Consider the following 13,424-nt stretch of genomic DNA (forward strand, 5'->3'; position numbering starts at 1 on the left):
ACCAGGAGGTGGGGGGTACCAGCACCAGGGGAATTGGGGGGCACTGGCACCAGGGGGATTGGGGGCACAGGCACCAGGGGGATTGGGGGGCACTGGCACCGGGGGGTGGGTGGCACCAGCACCAGGGGAATTGGGGGACACAGGCACCAGGGGGTGGGGGACATCAGTACCAGGGGAATTGGGGGGCACCAGCACCGGGGGGATTGGGGGGCACCAAGGGAGTGGGGGCACTGGCACCAGGGGGATTGGGGGGCACAGGCACCAGGGAGATTGGGGGGCACCAGCACCAGGGGGATTGGGGGGCACCAGGGGGTGGGGGGCACCAGCACCAGGGGAATTGGGGGCACTGGCTCCAGGGGGATTGGGGTGCACCAAGGGGTGGGGGCCACTGGCACCAGGGGGATTGGGGGGCACCAGCACCAGGGAGATTGGGGGGCACCAGCCCCAGGGAGATTGGGGGGCACCAGTACCAGGGGGATTGGGGGGGCACCAGGGGGTGGGTGGCACTGGCACCGGGGGGATTGGGGGGCACCAGGGGGTGAGGGGCACCAGCACTGGGGGGATTGGGGTGCACAGACACCGGGGGGGATTGGGGGGCACCAAGGGGTGGGGGGCACCAGCCCCAGGGGAATTGGGGGGCACCAGCACCAGGGGGATTGGGGGGCACCAGGGGGTGGGGGGCACCAGCACCAGGGGAATTGGGGGCACTGGCTCCAGGGGGATTGGGGTGCACCAAGGGGTGGGGGCCACTGGCACCAGGGAGATTGGGGGGCACCAGCACTGGGGGGATTGGGGGGCACCAAGGGGTGAGGGGTACCAGCACCAGGGGGATTGGGGGGCACTGGCTCCAGGGGAATTGGGGGGCACCAGGGGGTGGGGGGCACCAGCACCAGGGGAATTGGGGGGCACAGGAACCGGGGAGTGGGGGGCACTGGCTTCAGGGTGATTGGGGGGCACCAGCCCCAGGGGGATTGGGGGCACCAGCACCAGGGGAATTGGGGGGCACTGGCACCAGGGGGATTGGGGGGCACCAAGGCGTGGGTGGCACCAGCACCAGGGGGATTGGGGGGCACCAGGGGGTGGGGGCACCAGCACTGGGGGGATTGGGGTGCACAGACACCGGGGGGATTGGGGGGCACCAAGGGGTGGGGGGCACCAGCCCCAGGGAGATTGGGGGGCACCAGCCCCAGGGAGATTGGGGGGCACCATTAAGTGGGTGACACCAGGGGGATTGGGGGGCACCAGGGAGTGGGTGGCATTGGCACCGGGGGGATTGGGGGGCACCAGGGAGCGGGGGGGGGGGACACCAGCACCCTCTGCTTTACCCCCCCCTCTCCCCCCCTCCCCTTTGATTGACAGCTCCGCTGGCCAATGAGGCGCTGGGGGGTGGGGGATGGGGGCGGGGCATATCAGGAGCTGTAGCTCCCCCTCCCCCCCCCCCCCTCCATCTCCATCCCCCCCCCCAAACCCCCCCCACGCGATACCGGCGGAGACATTGTGGGGGGGGGGAGGGGGGGGGGAGGGGGGTTTACCGGGGAACCGGGAGGATTTTGGGGGTGTAAAGTGGGGGGGGGGAGGGGGGAGGAGAGAAGGGAATTGGGGGGTTGAGGGGGGGTTGGGGGGGGGTGGTTTGGGGGTGGTGGGGGTTTGGGGGGGGTGGGGGGGATGTAGGGGGGAGCAAAGGAAAAACCGGGGCTGAACCCCCCACCGCCCCCTCCCCGTGCCCGAGCGGCGGAACGGCCCCGGCGGCGCAAAATGGCCACGGCGCTGCACAAGCCCCTCAAATGGTGAGTCCCGGGTCCCCCCCTAAAAAATCCCTCCCCGGGGGGGGGGGTACCGAGATATCCCATCCCCATCCCCCAACCCGGTACCGGAGGGAATCAGCCCCTTCCCACATCTTCCCCCCCCCCCCTCCCCTCCATCAATACCCCACCCAAGTGTGGAGCTGCCGGTACCGGGGGAGGATGGATGGATGCTCCGGGAGAGGGTGGGATGGATGGATGGATGCACCGGGATGGAGGCTCCGGTACCGGAGGGAGGGAGCCGTGAGGAGAGACGGCCCTCGGGTTGGAGAGGTCCCGGTATCGGTGGGGAAAGGGAAGGGAGCGGGGATGGAGATGTCGGGAGCAACGGGGAGGGACACACCGGGGATGGGGATGTCGGTACCGGTGGGGAGGGGAAGCACCGGGGATGGAGCCGCTGGGAGCAACAGGGAGGGACACACCGGGGATGGAGCTGCCGGTATAGAGGGGGCGGGGAGGGACACACCGGGGATGGAGCTGCCGGTAGCAACGGGGAGGGGAAGCACTGGGGATGGAGCCGCCGGTATAGAGGGGGATGGAGCCGCCGGTAGCAACGGGGAGGGACCCACCGGGGATGGAGCCGCCGGTAGCAACGGGGAGGGACCCACCGGGGATGGAGCCGCCGGTATAGAGGGGGATGGAGCCGCTGGGAGCAACGGGGAGGGACCCACCGGGGATGGAGATGTCGGTACCGATGGGGAGGGACCCACTGGGGATGGAGCTGCCGGTATAGAGGGGGTTGGAGCTGCCGGTAGCAACGGGGAGGGACCCACCGGGGATGGAGATGTCGGTATAGAGGGGGATGGAGCCGTTGGTACGGTGGGGAGGGACACACCGGGGATGGAGCCGCCGGTAGCAACGGGGAGGGACCCACCGGGGATGGAGCTGTCGGTACCGGTGGGGAGGGGAAGCACCGGGGATGGAGCTGCCGGTACAGACGGGGCTGGAGCCGCCAGTAGCAGCGGGGAGGGGCCCACCGGGGATGGTGCCGCCGGTATAGATGGGGAGGGGAGGGACCCACCGGGGATGGAGCTGTCGGTATTGACGGGGAGGGACCCAGAGGGGCTGGAGCCGCTGGTACAGACGGGATTGGAGCCTCCGGTAGCAGCGGGGAGGGGAAACACCGGGGATGGAGCCGCCAGTACAGACGGGGCGGGGAGGGACACACCGGGGATGGACCCTCCGGTACCAGTGAGATGGGAAGTACCAGGGATGGAGCCGCCGGTACAGACGGGGCTGGACCCTCCGGTAGCAACGGGGAGGGACCCACCGGGGATGGAGCTGTCGGTACTGACGGGGGGGGACCCAGAGGGGCTGGAGCCGCCGGTACAGATGGGATTGGAGCCGCCGGTAGCAGCAGGGAGGGACCGGCCAGGGATGGAGCCGCCGGTATAGATGGGGATGGACACACCGGGGATGGAGCCGCCGGTACAGATGGGGATGGAGCCGCTGGGAGCAACGGGGAGGGACCCACCGGGGATGGAGCCACCGGTACAGATTGGGCGGGTAGGGATACACCGGGGATGGAGCTGTCGGTAGGAACGGGGAGGGGAAGCACCGGGGATGGAGCCGCCGGTATAGATGGGATTGGACCCTCCGGTAGCAACGGGGAGGGGAAACACCGGGGCTGGAGCCGCCGGTAGCAACAGGGAGGGACCCAGAGGGGCTGGAGCCGCCGGTATAGACGGGATTGGACGCCCCGGTAGCAGCGGGGAGAGGAAGCACCGGGGATGGAGCTGCCGGTAACAGCGGGGAGGGACACATAGGGGAAGGAGCCGCCGGTACAGACGGGGTTGGAGCCTCCTGTAGCAGCGGGGAGGGACCCAGAGGGGCTGGAGCCGCCGGTACAGATGGGGATGGAGCCGCTGGGAGCAACGGGGAGGGACCCACCGGGGATGGAGCTGCCGGTACCGGTGGGGAGGGGAAGCACCGGGGATGGAGCTGCCGGTACAGACGGGATTGGACCCTCCTGTAGCAGCGGGGAGGGGAAACACCGGGGCTGGAGCAGCCGGTAGCAGCGGGGAGGGACCCAGAGGGGCTGGAGCCGCCGGTACAGACGGGGTTGGAGCCTCCTCTAGCAGCGGGGAGGGACCCACCGGGGCTGGAGCAGCCGGTACCGATGGGGAGGGGAAGCACCGGGAATGGAGCCGCCGGTACAGACGGTGCTGGAGCCGCCAGTAGCAGCAGGGACGGACCCACCGGGGATGGAGCCGCCAGTAGCAGGGGGAGGGACTCAGAGGGACTGGAGCCGCCGGTACAGACGGGGTTGGACCCTCCGGTAGCAGCAGGGAGGGACCCACCGGGGATGGAGCCGCCAGTAGCAGGGGGAGGGACTCAGAGGGACTGGAGCCGCCGGTACAGACGGGGTTGGACCCTCTGGTAGCAGCAGGAAGGGGAAGGACCTGGGATGGAGCTGCCGGTAGCAGGGGGAGGGACCCAGAGGGGCTGGAGCCGCCGGTAGCAGCAGGGAGGGACCCAGAGGGGCTGGAGCCGCCGGTATAGACGGGATTAGAGCCTCCGGTAGCAGCGGGGAGGGGAAGCACCGGGGATGGAGCCTCCGGTAGCAGCGGGGAGGGACCCACTGGGGATGGAGCTGCCGGTATAGAGGGGGATGGAGCCGCCAGTAGCAATGGGGAGGGACCCACCGGGGATGGAGCCGCCGGTATAGAGGGGGATGGAGCCGTTGGTACGGTGGGGAGGGACCCACTGGGGATGGAGCCGCCGGTACCGATGGGGAGGGGAAGCACCGGGGATGGAGCTGCTGGTATAGAGGGAGTTGGAGCTGCCGGTAGCAACGGGGAGGGACCCACCGGGGATGGAGCTGCCGGTACCGGTGGGGAGGGGAAGCACCGGGGATGGAGCTGCCGGTACAGACGGGATTGGACCCTCCTGTAGCAGCGGGGAGGGGAAACACCGGGGCTGGAGCAGCCGGTAGCAGCGGGGAGGGACCCAGAGGGGCTGGAGCCGCCGGTACAGACGGGGTTGGAGCCTCCTCTAGCAGCGGGGAGGGACCCACCGGGGCTGGAGCAGCCGGTACCGATGGGGAGGGGAAGCACCGGGAATGGAGCCGCCGGTACAGACGGTGCTGGAGCCGCCAGTAGCAGCAGGGACGGACCCACCGGGGATGGAGCCGCCAGTAGCAGGGGGAGGGACTCAGAGGGACTGGAGCCGCCGGTACAGACGGGGTTGGACCCTCCGGTAGCAGCAGGGAGGGACCCACCGGGGATGGAGCCGCCAGTAGCAGGGGGAGGGACTCAGAGGGACTGGAGCCGCCGGTACAGACGGGGTTGGACCCTCTGGTAGCAGCAGGAAGGGGAAGGACCTGGGATGGAGCTGCCGGTAGCAGGGGGAGGGACCCAGAGGGGCTGGAGCCGCCGGTAGCAGCAGGGAGGGACCCAGAGGGGCTGGAGCCGCCGGTATAGACGGGATTAGAGCCTCCGGTAGCAGCGGGGAGGGGAAGCACCGGGGATGGAGCCTCCGGTAGCAGCGGGGAGGGACCCACTGGGGATGGAGCTGCCGGTATAGAGGGGGATGGAGCCGCCAGTAGCAATGGGGAGGGACCCACCGGGGATGGAGCCGCCGGTATAGAGGGGGATGGAGCCGTTGGTACGGTGGGGAGGGACCCACTGGGGATGGAGCCGCCGGTACCGATGGGGAGGGGAAGCACCGGGGATGGAGCTGCTGGTATAGAGGGAGTTGGAGCTGCCGGTAGCAACGGGGAGGGACCCACCGGGGATGGAGCTGCCGGTACAGACAGGATTGGACCCTCCGGTAGCAGCGGGGAGGGGAAGCACCGGGGATGGAGCCGACGGGGTTGGAGCCTCCGGTAGCACCGGGGAGAGACCCACCAGGGATGGAGCCGCCGGTACCGGTGGGGAGGGGAAGCACCGGGGATGGAGCTGTCGGTACTGACGGGGGGGGACCCAGAGGGGCTGGAGCCGCCGGTACAGATGGGGATGGACCCACCGGTAGCAGCAGGGAAGGACCCACCGGGGATGGAGCCGCCGGTAGCAGCAGGGAAGGACCCACCGGGGATGGAGCCGCCAGTAGCAGGGGGAGGGACTCAGAGGGACTGGAGCCGCCGGTACAGACGGGATTGGACCCTCCGGTAGCAGCAGGGAAGGGGAAGGACCTGGGATGGAGCTGCCGGTAGCAGCGGGGAGGGACCCAGAGGGGCTGGAGCCCCCGGTACAGACGGGGTTGGAGCCTCCGGTAGCAGCGGGGAGGGACCCAGAGGGGCTGGAGCCGCCGGTACCGACGGGGTTGGAGCCTCCGGTAGGGACAGGGAGGGACCAACCGGGGCTGGATGAAGCCCCGGGACCGGCCGGGAGGGTCCCGGTGCCTGTGGCCGGTCGGAGCTGGGGGCGGGGAGGGCTCTGGACCCCGCCCCCCCCCCCTCTGCTCCCTTCCTGACCCCTCACCCCTACATTTGGGGGTCCTGATGCTCCAGGGAGGGGTTTGATGCTCAGGACAGGCTGTGATGCTCCTGGGGGAGGTTTTGGGCTGTAGGGGAAGGTTTTGGGGTACAGGGGAGTCCCCAATTTAGAATGGGGGTCCCACATTGAAGGGGGGTCCATCCTGACCCCTCACCCCTCTATTTGGGGGTCCTGATGCTCAAGGGAGGGGTTTGATGCTCAGCACCAACTGTGATGCTCCTGGGGGAGGTTTTAAGCTGCAGTGGGGAGATTTTGGGGTGCAGGGGGAGGTTTTAGGGTACAGGGAGGGATGTTTTTGGGGTGAGGGCTCCCCATGCTGTTTAGGAGGGGCCTCTTCAATTTGGGGGGGGTCCATCCTGACCCCTCACCCCTCTATTTGGGGGTCCTGATGCTCCAGGGAGGGATCTGAGGCTCAGCACCAACTGTGATGCTCCTGCGGGAGGTTTTAAGCAGTAGGGGGGAGGTTTTGGGGTGCAGGGGGGGTCCCCACTTTGGGATGAGGGTCCCACATTGAAGGAGGGTCCATCCTGACCCCTCACCCCTCTATTTGGGGTCCTGATGCTCCAGGGAGGGGTTTGATGCTCAGCACCAACTGTGATGCTCCTGGGGGAGGTTTTAAGCTGCAGTGGGGAGATTTTGGGGTGCAGGGGAATGTTTTGGGGTACAGGGGGGTCCCCAATTTAGAATGAGGGTCCCACATTGAAGTGGGGGTCCATCCTGACCCCTCACCCCTCTATTTGGGGATCCTGATGCTCCAGGGAGGGATCTGAGGCTCAGCACCAACTGTGATGCTCCTGGGGGAGGTTTTGGGCTGCAGTGGGGAGGTTTTGGGGTGCAGGAGAAGGTTTTGGGGTACAGGGGGGGTCCCCAATTTAGAATGAGGGTCCCACATTGAAGTGGGGGTCCATCCTGACCCCTCACCCCTCTATTTGGGGGTCCTGATGCTCCAGGGAGGGGTTTGATGCTCAGCACCAACTGTGATGCTCCTGGGGGAGGTTTTAACCTTCAGTGGGGAGGTTTTGGGGTACAGGGGGGGGATGTTTTTGGGGTGAGGGCTCCCCATATTGCTTGAGGGGGTTCCCTCAATTTGGGGGGGTCCATCCTGACCCCCCACCCCTCTATTTGGGGGTCCTGATGCTCCAGGGAGGGGTCTGATGCTCAGCACCAACTGTGATGCTCCTGGGGGAGGTTTTAAGCTGCAGTGGGGAGATTTTGGGGTGCAGAGGGGTGGTTTTGGGGTACAGGGGGGTCCCCAATTTAGAATGGGGATCCACATTGAAGGGGGGGTCCACCCTGACCCCTCACCCCTCTATTTGGGGGTCCTGATGCTCCAGGGAGGGGTTTGAGGCTCAGCACCAACTGTGATGCTCCTGGGGGAGGTTTTAAGCTGCAGTGGGGAGATTTTGGGGTGCAGGGGAAGGTTTTAGGGTCCAGGGAGCGATGTTTTGGGGGTGAGAGCTCCCTCTCCCGTTTTGGGGAGGGGTCTCCAGGCTGAAGCCTCGCCTCTGCCCAGCCTGGGGGAGGAGTTTTACCGCGAGGCGCTGGAGCACTGTCGCAGCTACAACTCGCGGCTGTGCGCGGAGCGGAGCCTCCGCCTCCCGTTCCTGGATGCTCAGACAGGCGTGGCCCAGAGCGACTGTTATATCTGGATGGAGAAGACCCACCGAGGGCCTGGTGAGACCCCCCGATATCCAACTGGAGCCCCCTCCCCATGCAAAGGGTCACCTTCACACATACACACACCAAAGTAACCCAGTTCGGGAGGTGCTGGCTGCAAATAGTGTCCCCTGCAGCAGCATGCAGCAGCCATTGAGCACCCATCCTGCAGCCTCCAGCACCCAGGGTGGAGCCCTCAGCACCCACCATCCCCTGCACACAGCAGCACCCACCATGGACCCTCCTGCACTCATCAGCACCCAGCATGGGCATCCCAGCACCCACCATCCCCTGCACACAGCAGCACCCACCATGGAGCCCCCAGCACCCACCATCCCCTGCACACATCATGGACCCCCCAGCACCCACCATCCCCTGCACACACCATGGACCCCCCAGCACCCATCATGGAGCCCCCAGCACCAACCATCCCCTGCATACAGCATGGAGCCCCCAGCATCCACCATCCCCTGCACACACCATGTACCCCCTCAGCACCCATCATGGACCCTCCAGGACCAACCATCCCCTGCACACAGCATGGAGCCTCCTGCACCCACCATGGACCCTCCAGCACCCAGCATGGAGCCCCCAGCACCCACCATGGACCTTCCTGCACCCATCATGGGCCCCCCAGCACCCACCATCCCCTGCACACAGCAGCACTCAGCATGGAGCCTCCTGCACCCACCATGGAGCCCCCAGCACCCACCATCCCCTGCACATACCATGGACCCTCCTGCACCCAGCATGGAGCCCCCAGCACCCACCATCCCCTACACACACCAGCACCCACCATGGACCCTCCAGCACCCATCATGGGCCACCCAGCACCCACCATCCCCTGCACACACCATGGACCCTTCTGCATCCATCAGCACCCACCATTGAGCCCCCAGCACCCACCATCCCCTGCACACAGCAGCACCCACCATGGAGCCTCCAGCACCCAGCATGGACCTTCCTGCACCCATCATGGGCATCCCAGCACCCACCATCCCCTGCACACACCATGGACCCCCCAGCACCCATCATGGACCTCCCAGCACCCACCATCCCCTGCACACACCATGGACCCTTCTGCACCCATCATGGAGCCCCCAGCACCCACCATCCCCTGCACACACCATGGAGCCCCCAGCACCCATCAGCACCCACCATGGGGCACCCAGCACCCACCATCCCCTGCACACAGCAGCACCCACCATGGAGCCTCCTGCACCCAGCATGGGCCACCCAGCACCCACCATCCCCTGCACACACCATGGACCCTTCTGCACCCATCAGCACCCACCATGGGCCCCCCAGCACCCACCATCTCCTGCACACAGCATGAACCCTCCTGCACACAGCATGGACCCCCCAGCACCCATCAGCACCCATCATGGGCATCCCAGCACCCACCATCCCCTGCACACACCATGGACCCCTCAGCACCTACCATGGACCCTCCTGCACCCATCATGGACCTCCAGCACCCACCATCCCCTGCACACAGCAGCACCCACCATGGACCCTCCTGCACCCATCATGGGCCCCCCAGCACCCACCATCCCCTGCACACAGCAGCACCCACCATGGACCCTCCAGCACCCATCATGGGCCCCCCAGCACCCACCATCCCCTGCACACAGCATGGACCCTTCTGCACCCATCAGCACCCAGCATGGGCCCCCCAGCACCCACCATCCCCTGCACACACCATGGACCCTTCTGCATCCATCAGCACCCACCATTGAGCCCCCAGCACCCACCATCCCCTGCACACAGCAGCACCCACCATGGACCCTCCTGCACCCATCATGGGCCCCCCAGCACCCACCATCCCCTGCACACAGCAGCACCCACCATGGACCCTCCAGCACCCAACATGGACCTCCCAGTACCCAGCATCCCCTGCACACAGCATGGAGCCCCCAGCACCCATCAGCACCCAACATGGGCCTCCCAGCACCCACCATCCCCCTGCACACACCATGGAGCCTCCTGCACCCATCAGCACCCAACATGGACCTCCCAGCACCCAGCATGGAGCTTCCTGCACCCACCATGGAGCCCCAGCACCCACCATCCCCTGCACACAGCATGGACCCCTCAGCACCCATCATGGACCCTCCAGCACCCACCATCCCCTGCACATACCAGCACCCACCATGGACCCTCCAGCACCCATCATGGGCCCCCCAGCACCCACCATCCCCTGCACACAGCATAGAGCCTCCTGCACCCATCAGCACCCAGCATGGACCTCCCAGCACCCACCATCCCCAGCACCCACCATGGAGCCTCCAGCACCCACCATGGACCCTCCAGCACCCACCATCCCCTGCACACAGCAGCACCCACCATGGACCCTCCAGCACCCATCATGGGCCCCCAGCACCCACCATCCCCTGCACACACCATGGACCCTTCTGCACCCATCAGCACCCAGCATGGGCCCCCCAGCACCCACCATCCCCTGCACACACCAGCACCCATCGTGGAGCCTCCAGCACCCAGCATGGACCTCCCAGCACCCACATCCCCTGCACCCACCAGCACCCATCGTGGAGCCTCCAGTACCCAGCATGGACCTCCCAGCACCCACCATCCCCTGCACACAGCAGCACCCACCATGGATCCTCCAGCACCCACCATGGAGCCCCCAGCACCCACCATCCCCTGCACACAGCATGGAGCCCCAGCACCCACCAGCACCCAACATGGACCTCCCAGCACCCAGCATCCCCTGCACACACCATGGACCCTCCTGCACCCACCAGCACCCAACATGGACCTCCCAGCACCCAGCATGGAGCTTCCTGCACCCACCATGGAGCCCCCAGCACCCACCATGGAGCCCCCAGCACCCACCATCCCCTGCACACAGCATGGACCCCTCAGCACCCATCATGGACCCTCCAGCACCCACCATCCCCTGCACATACCAGCACCCACCATGGACCCTCCAGCACCCATCATGGGCCCCCCAGCACCCACCATCCCCTGCACACACCATGGACCCTTCTGCACCCATCAGCACCCAGCATGGGCCCCCCAGCACCCACCATCCCCTGCACCCACCAGCACCCATCGTGGAGCCTCCAGTACCCAGCATGGACCTCCCAGCACCCACCATCCCCTGCACACAGCAGCACCCACCATGGACCCTCCTGCACCCAGCATGGGGCACCCAGCACCCACCATCCCCTGCACACACCATGGACCCTCCTGCACCCATCAGCACCCACCATGGACCCTCCAGCACCCACCATCCCCTGCACACACCATGGACCCTTCTGCACCCATCAGGACCCAACATGGGCCTCCCAGCACCCACCATCCCCTGCACACACCATGGACCCCCCAGCACCCATCAGCACCCACCATGGAGCCCCCAGCACCCATCATGGACCTCCCAGCACCCACCATGCCCTGCACACACCTATCTGGAGGGTTTTGGGGGCTCTGGGGGGGTCACAGGGTTGGGGTCAAGGTCAGGTTGGGGTCTGGGCTCAGGGTCTGGGTCTCTCTGGGGGGTTTTGGGGGGTCACAGGGTTGGGGTCTGAGCTCAGAGTGGGGGTCAGGGTCTGTCTGGGACGTTTTGGGGTGCTCTGGGGGTCACAGCGTTGGGGTCAAGGTCAGGGTCTGTCTGGGGGGTTTTGGGGGGCTCTGGGGGGTCACAGGGTTGGGGTCAAGGTCAGGGTCTGTCTGGGGGGTTTTGGGGGGCTCTGGGGGGTCACAGGGTTGGGGTCTGAGCTCAGACTGGGGGTCTGGGTCTGTCTGGTGGGTTTTGGGGGCTCTGGGGGGTCACAGGGTTGGGGTCAGGTTCAGGGTCTGTCTGGTGGGTTTTGGGGGGCTCTGGGGGGTCACAGGGTTGGGGTCAAGGTCAGGTTGGGGTCAGGGTCTGTCTGGGGGTTTTGGGGGGCTCTGGGGGGTCACAGGGTTGGGGTCAAGGTCAGATTGGGGTCAGGGTCTGTCTGGAGGGTTTTGGGGGGGCTCTGGGGGGTCACAGGGTTGGGGTCAAGGTCTGGGTCTGTCTGGTGGATTTTGGGGGTCACAGGGTTGGGGTCAGGGCTGAGAGTGGGGGTCAGGGTCTGTCTGGTGGGTTTTGGGGGCTCTGGGGGGGTCACAGGGTTGGCTCAGGGTCTGGGTCTGTCTGGTGGGTTTTGGGGGGCTCTGGGGGGTCACAGGGTTGGGGTCAAGGTCAGGTTGGGTTCAGGGTCTGTCTGGTGGGTTTTGGGGGGCTCTTGGGGGTCACAGCGTTGGGGTCAGGTTCAGGGTCTGTCTGGGGGGTTTTGGGGTGCTCTGGGGGGTCACAGGGTTGGGGTCAGGGTCTGGGGGGTTTTGGGGTGCTCTGGGGGGTCTCAGGGTTGGGGTCCAGGTCTGTGTCTATCTGGTGGGTTTTGGGGTGCTCTGGGGTGTCACAGGGTTGGAGTCAGGGCTCAGAGTGGGGTCTGGATCTGTCTGGGACGTTTTGGGGTGCTCTGGGGGGGTCCCTGGTTGGGGTCTGAGCTCAGAGTGGGGGGGTCTGGTTCTATCTGGAGGGTTTTGGGGTGCTCTGGGGGGTCACAGGGTTGGCTCAGGGTCTGGTGGGTTTTGGGGTGCTCTGGGGGGTCACAGGGTTGGGCTCAGGGTCTGGTGGGTTTTGGGTGCTCTGGGGGTCTCAGGGTTGGGCTCAGGGTCTGGTGGGTTTTGGGGTGCTCTGGGGGTCACAGGGTTGGGCTCAGGGTCTGGGTCTATCTGGTGGGTTTTGGGGTGCTCTGGGGGTTCACCCCATTGGCTTCTGAGCTCAGAGTGGGGGGGTCTGGTTCTATCTGGAGGCTTTTGGGTGTCTCTGTGTATCACACCCTCATCCTGTGATCCTGGGCCGACCCCTCCATCACCCACCCACCCCTTGGGGTGTTTTTTTTGGGGTCCCCCCTCCCCAATTCCCCTCCCCCCCCCCCCCAGGCTCAGCCCCGGGTCAGATTTACACGTACCCAGCTCGTTGTTGGCGCAAGAAACGCCGACTCAGCATTTTGGAGGACCCACGGCTGCGCCCCTGTGAGTAAACCCCAAGGGGAGGGGGGAGGAAGATGAGGAGGAAGAGGAGGAGGAAGGGGGAAGCAGAGACCCCTCCTCATCCTCACAGCTCCTCCCCTCCAGACTGCGACGCCCCCCTTAAGAAAGAAGGGGGGGTATTACCCGAGGGACCGTCCTGGAGGCGTTGCTTTGTGCTGAGGCTGGGGAGAAGAAGGTGGAGCTGAAAGAAGAGGAGACAACGCTGGAGTGTGCGGTGGGGGATTTAGGGGTACCCCCAAAAATGCACCCCCAAAAAGACCTTGAACCCCCAAATTCATCCCAAAGCATCCCCCCCCCCCAATGCATGATGCTCCATCCCTGAGTCTGTGCATCCCTTTCTCCCCCCTCCCTCACCTCTCTGTCCATCCCTCACCCAATATTGGGGTGCAGGGACATTGGGGGGTCCCCCCAAATTCCTCCTGACACCCCCTTTCCCCTCTGACCCTTCCCCACCCCCCAGAAGCCCCCCCAAAAGCCCCCCACC

The 13,424-nt window shown here is 66.2% G+C and overlaps 1 protein-coding gene across 1 annotated transcript; it reads left to right on the forward strand.

Annotated features, from left to right (window-relative positions):
- Nucleotides 1-1,717: 1,717 nt before the first annotated feature.
- On the forward strand, nt 1,718-13,154 carry LOC133629105 (zinc finger protein neuro-d4-like; the record flags this gene model as incomplete). Its single annotated transcript, XM_062019767.1, is given in 5 exon segments — nt 1,718-1,787; nt 7,752-7,912; nt 12,830-12,929; nt 13,017-13,072; nt 13,075-13,154. Coding segments are annotated over 5 exon segments (429 nt in total), but the record flags the coding sequence as incomplete, so codon positions are not given.
- Between the last annotated feature and the right edge of the window lie 270 nt (nt 13,155-13,424).

The sequence above is a fragment of the Colius striatus genome, unplaced genomic scaffold, assembly GCF_028858725.1.
Source record: "Colius striatus isolate bColStr4 unplaced genomic scaffold, bColStr4.1.hap1 scaffold_155, whole genome shotgun sequence".
NCBI classification, from domain to species: domain Eukaryota; kingdom Metazoa; phylum Chordata; class Aves; order Coliiformes; family Coliidae; genus Colius; species Colius striatus.